The sequence below is a fragment of the Ceratotherium simum genome, chromosome 11 (assembly GCF_057802395.1).
Source record: "Ceratotherium simum simum isolate JZ-2026a chromosome 11, ASM5780239v1, whole genome shotgun sequence".
Taxonomy (NCBI): domain Eukaryota; kingdom Metazoa; phylum Chordata; class Mammalia; order Perissodactyla; family Rhinocerotidae; genus Ceratotherium; species Ceratotherium simum.
The window spans coordinates 20,887,864-20,893,863 of NC_141910.1; the positions used below are offsets into that span (position 1 = coordinate 20,887,864).

Consider the following 6,000-nt stretch of genomic DNA (forward strand, 5'->3'; position numbering starts at 1 on the left):
CACACAGTTCTACCAAAATTGTCCATGTTCCTCCTTCTCCAGCTTGGTTCTTTTAATCGTTCAAGATGTGTTCAAGCTGTAATCTATGGCACCTTTATCTGTTTAGGTCATAGCATTGTAAGTGTTTTCTTGGGCTTTAAAAATAAATCAGTTTGGGGGAGGGAAATTGAACCTGCATAGTAATGTCAGGCATGCGAAGGAAAGCATGTGCAGGAGCTGAGAAAGTCAAAATCGCGGTTTCCATGGTAACATGTACCTTGTCTGTGTCGTACACATTTCTCAAGAAATATATTCACCAGACCACCTAGTGATAAAAATTGCTCCACCGGCATACAAAGGTAGATTTCTCAGTTTTCTCTTATTCTAAAAAGTCTTCCCCCAATTAATCAATCTGTTCTAACTAACCCCGGATGAGGAACTGAAGTCCAGGTCCCGGCCTCTGAATCAGCGTCTTTTTTATGGCAGGAGTTAGTTTTCGGGTGATTAATTCCATTTCCTTCCTTTCTCCTTTGCAGATATATGTTGGGTAAAGGAGGAAAACGGAAGTTTGACGAGCATGAAGATGGGCTGGAAGGCAAAATCGTGTCTCCCTCCGACGGTCCATCCAAGGTGTCTTACACCTTACAGCGCCAGACTATCTTCAACATTTCCCTTATGAAACTCTACAACCACAGGCCCCTCACAGAGCCCAGCTTGCAAAAGACCGTGCTCATCAACAACATGTTGAGGCGCATCCAGGACGAGCTCAAACAGGAAGGCAGCCTGAGGCCTGTGTTCACTGCCTCCTCCCAGCCGGCCGACTCGCTGAGCGACAGCTACCGAGAGGCCCCGCCCGCCCTCGGCCACCCCGCATCCCCACCCGCACACCCCTGCGACCTCGGAAGCACTACGCCCCTGGAGGCCTGCCTCACCCCGGCCTCGCTGCTCGAGGACGATGACACTTTTTGCACTTCCCCGGCCGTGCCGCCCGCGGCTCCCACCAGACTGTCCCCTCCAGCCCTCCTGCCGGAGAAGGACAGCTTCTCCTCGGCCTTGGATGAGATCGAGGAGCTCTGTCCCACATCTACCTCCACAGAGGCCGCCACCGTGGCAGCGACTGACAGCCCGAAGGGGGGTTCCAGCGAGTCCAGCCTCCAGAAACCCGAGGGGCTCCAGGAGGGCCGGCCCGAGGACTCGAAACTGATGGACTCACTGCCTGGGAACTTTGAGATCACAACGTCCACGGGGTTCCTGACAGACTTGACCCTGGACGACATCCTGTTTGCCGACATCGACACGTCGATGTATGATTTTGACCCCTGCACGTCCACGTCGGGGACAGCCTCAAAAATGGCCCCAGTGTCAGCCGACGACCTCCTCAAGACTCTGGCTCCTTACAGCAGTCAGCCCGTTGCCCCGAGTCAGCCTTTCAAAATGGACCTCACAGAGCTGGACCACATCATGGAGGTGCTCGTCGGATCCTAAGACCTGGGGACCCTGTGACTCTGCCCACCCAGACCCCGCGAGTGTCCCGCACCCTGACAGCTCTCCGCACTGTGCATGCACCCTTGCTTGCCTTTTTCAGAGAAAACGAACGTTTTACAAAAGGATCACACTAGTTTTTGCTTTGAGCAGAGTTGGAGTGCCTTCATCCCAGTCCAACCACTTTTAACATGCTTTTTTGAGTGGTTCCTCAGAGACCTACTACCCTGGAATAGGAGAGAATACATTTGAAGACAATGTTGCTATGTTGAATGACAAAAAATAAACAGTTCAAGTGAAGCACAAGGAATAAGTTGGAAAAGCTGTAAATTGCATGTGCATATTTGTCTATTTTTTCTATAAGTTTTATTGCAAGAGGTAAAAAAAGAAAAAATATATATATATTATTTAGATAATCTCAGTACCTTTTCTGGCATTTTCGCCCTGTATAGGTTGACTTGGCAATTCAGCCTTTTTAGAGGCATTAACTACTCCTCATAAGTGTTGCATTTACATGGCTGTTTAGAAACTGCTGCCCAAATTTATTTTATATTTTTGTACAGATTCTGCAGTTTATGATATTGTTTTTCTAAAAACAAATGCTGTTTATACATATGAGATAGCTATTTTGATAGGATTTGCTCACCTAGTTCCTGCAAACTTCAGATGTACAAGTTGCACTTGTACTTTTATAGAGTTGTAATGTTTTATATGTGTTTGGTGCAAAGAGAAAATTGGATCAAATCAGTCCGCAGTTGATGTCCCAAATGCAAACACGCATACAAACACACACACACACACACACACACACACACACAGCGCTTTAAGAAAGGGCCGGGCGATATCACACCCAAATTTCATGAGCACTGACCCCCTGGCATGAACACCCGCCAGCACTGTGACTTCCAAAGCCAGAGCCGTGTTTGCTCATCAAACTTGCATTCAGCAGTTGGCGGGAGGTGGCTGTCGAGCTCGCGGGTGTAAGTGATGGTTCTCTTTAGCGCCCTCTTTTGAGGGGAAGGCTACCGAATACTCTATTTATGCCAGTTTGCGCTTTTAATTGTTTTTATTTTTTTAAATGAAAACCCAAATCTTTCCTTTTTTGGCGTAATTTTTATGATGACCTGAAATTTTACATGTGAACAAACTTTTATGAAAAGCAACCAACCTCTTCACGGAAGTAAACCTTATTGCAATGCTTAAGGCTGGTAAAGAAGAAAATCTCCCCCAGAAGGCTTCCATCATGTTGCTCAGTTGCCTTTTCCAGCTTCCCTAGAGCTTTCCTTCCCTCTGTTGCTAAGTGCTGAAAATGGCATCTTCAGGATCACCACAGTGAGCTCGCTCACCTCGGCCTAGCCTGGGATGCACTCTTGTAACATCCGTGGCTCTTGAACCTGGGGTCGGTCCTGTTATGTCATGGCTTCCAATCTGGTTACTTTCTTGAATCAACTGCTTTAACTACACTTTGCAAGGCTGTTTTACCCAAATACACAGACAGGACTTTCTATGCATGTTTCTCCTCCTCCCTCTTTGCGCCGCGCCCCCACCGCCCCCCCCCGCCCCGCCCCAGGACACTTGAGAAGTAGCTTTTTATTCCTAGTGGTGTACATTTAATTTTAAAACGTTTGCAATGTATCATGCCTGTTGCTGAAATTGTTTATGGCCTTTTCGTTTCATTTTTTTTCTTTTTTCCAATGGTACTTTAGCTGGTTACAACCTATATTATTGAAATGCAGATGGCTTCTTTAGGAATAACTTTTATATTTATTTAAGAATTTTTAAATTATGGGATTTGTGTTGTTGTTGTCTTTGTTGTTGGTCATTTGTCAATATTCAGTCACCAATTCTGCTCACTTCTTGCCATGGATAAAATTGAGTCTTTCTGGCCAATTAAAAAAGACAGCTTTATAAAATGGCACTTTAAACAAGCCATAGATAGTTTTATTTTTATAATGCACATGGCGAAGCAAATACATTTGTGATGAAGGAACTGCTCATCTAAGCAAAAGATTCATGTATGATATGATTAAATGTTGCTACATTCTAATTTACTTTTTTCCCCCCACTTGAATGTGTCTTTAAAGGCTGATTATCAACTCTAGAACAGTGAGAGAGGGATCAAATTGCGCTTGTTCTCCTACAAGCAACCTCCATCCGGATGCCTCTCACTGCTGCAGGTGTGTTGTTTCCTTTGATAGGACCAGGGACCAGATAGTGAAGGTGAGGGTTGTTGTAGATGCTTCCGGCATCCCTGTGCCTGTCCGTTTTCAGAGCTTCCTTTTCCTGTAGAGAACAAGTCAGTCCAGACACCATGCTTTTGATAACTGGAGGACGTAGCAAACTCACCCCATGCTGCACACATACACGTACTTATACACACACAATAGTGCTGATTATTCCAAATAATAACAGGGTAAGGCGGTTGATTTGCCATTGTTAAAAACTGATTTACAGTAACTTAGAACAACTGTACTCTGGTTGGATTAGCAAATCGTGTGTTTAAACAAATCCCATATGTTGGGCAACAGTTCAAATAAGCAAGCAAAGTGTTGCCCAGACGTAGTTCTCTGACTCTCCCGTATGCGTAAGGCTGGGCTTCAGAATCAAAACAAAACCCCCAACGACAGCAGGCAGATGCTTTTTAACTCTGGACACCCTTGCCATAAATTGTTGATATTCAAGGGCTAATGAGGAAGATGGGGGAAATTAGTGGCCCATTTTAAAAAGAACAAAACCATCAAGTGTTCAAGTTATCTTTGTGTCTTATTTTTACAAAGTGATGTCCCAACAGGGAAGACCATAAGCCTGTGTGTATCTCCGAGTCCCCGTCTGAGTGTGGGACATGCTTCCAGATGCTGCCTGGCAGCAGTGCCTTCCCCATCCTAGAGGATACCACGCAGCATTCAGAGTCGGGCAGGCGGTTTGAGGTGCCTTCATGAGAAAGAGGAGCTGGGTGGGGCTGGGAGAGGACAATTATTGACAGTGATGTGCAATGAAGTGACAAGATGAGAGCAGAATAATAAGAGCTTTGAATTTGAAGTGATTTTTTTTCATAAGTTATTTATTCCTTTTTTCTGTGTAAATATATTTATTTTACTATGGAGCTCTAACAACATCTGGATCGTAACATGTGCAGAATGTATGGTAGGAATGTATTCTCTTGTAGGAATGTCAATCTGTATTAAAAGGGGGTCCGAGCCAGACCCCCGGGTCTTCTCATTGTATGCATAGTCCACATTCACTTTTACTCTCTTCTCTAATATGGGTCTATTTGAAATATGCAAAAGGTATGGATGAGGAATGTTTTAATACCTCCAAATTTTTAAGAAAATCAAGCATCAAAGGGTTGATATTTTTAAACTTTTTTTAGTAGCACTTTCTCTTTATGACAGAAGGGGCAACCACACTGACATCCTCGTTCACACCAAAGGCTGAGAACGAGCCACAGCCTCTGCTCCACCTCGAGTGTCTTTATCAATTAAGCTTTTGATTGCCGTAGCCCTGTGGAGTGTCCCAACTGCCCTGAGGTCAATCAAGGAAAATTTCTTGAATAAATAAGCTCCAAAGAGCCAAAGTATCAACTTACGGATCGTTTTTAAAGCTTAAATTTATTAGCCACCTTTGTGGTAAACAATGAATTATGAATACCGCAGGGCAGCCTTCTTAAATGACAGACGTGAAAAAAAAAAATAAGGCTCTACTTTGTGCAGCTATTGTTATTCTCCATATGAATTGTCTTAATTTCAATACCGTGCTGTTACAAATTGGACCTTTATACATTTTCTGAAAATCTTGAAAAGAGCATATTTAACCTGTGCTGGCTGTAAATGGTTAACTTCCCGTTACCTCCCGTCAGCAGCGAGGTGTGTGCATCCTGCTTGTGTACAGTTGTTTTCAGCGCTTGTAAGAATGAGTCTAAAGGGTTCTGGAAAATTAGCCAGGATCAAATGCTATTGCAGACAAAGCCAGTAAAAATTGTGGACGTCTTTTGGGGATAACAAGTTTGGAAGAGAAGTGCAGTCCATACAAGCAAACAACCAAGATTTTGGAAAAGATGTACATAGTGACATGTTTGGTGCATGGTTTTTGAGGAGGGCTTCTGTCAAAAAAGGAGGTGTAACCTTTCCCCCACAGACCTGAGAGCTGTGCCTTTTCTATGCAATATTACAGACATTACATCGGAACCCAGATGGCTGTATTCACATGTAGGTTTGGGCTGTAATCTAAACAATTGGACAGATTAAATGTACATGGAAATGAGCAGTCTTACTTTTGTAGTTTTATATTATACAATAAACAGTTAAAAGACGAGAGAGGCGTGTGCAGTTTTCTTCTGACCGGAGCACGACCAGTTCAGATGTCACCATCTGCTCGTGTTAAGGAACAGTCCCCCTCGCAGCCTTTGCTGGAGTTGGTGCCTTTGACCTCACGCCTCTTGGTCTCAGGAGCACCTTTCTCTCCTGGTTCCCCCCGCCTCTTGGGTCCGTCTCCTCCTTGTTCTCACTTTTCTCCCCCAACTCTCTCGAAACGTTTTTTTCG

General features: G+C 44.4%; 1 protein-coding gene across 5 annotated transcripts in view; it reads left to right on the plus strand.

Moving 5' to 3' along the window:
- The window catches only part of SERTAD2 (SERTA domain containing 2), a 114,748-nt gene extending 108,974 nt beyond the window's left edge, over positions 1–5,774 (plus strand). For all 5 annotated transcript variants that reach the window (XM_087436656.1, XM_087436658.1, XM_014791467.2 and 2 more), the window contains one exon: positions 516–5,774. In XM_087436656.1, coding sequence (XP_087292782.1) covers positions 516–1,464 — 949 coding nt within the window. In that variant the 3' untranslated portion in view covers positions 1,465–5,774. The remainder of the gene's footprint in view (positions 1–515) is intronic.
- Positions 5,775–6,000: the final 226 nt, after the last annotated feature.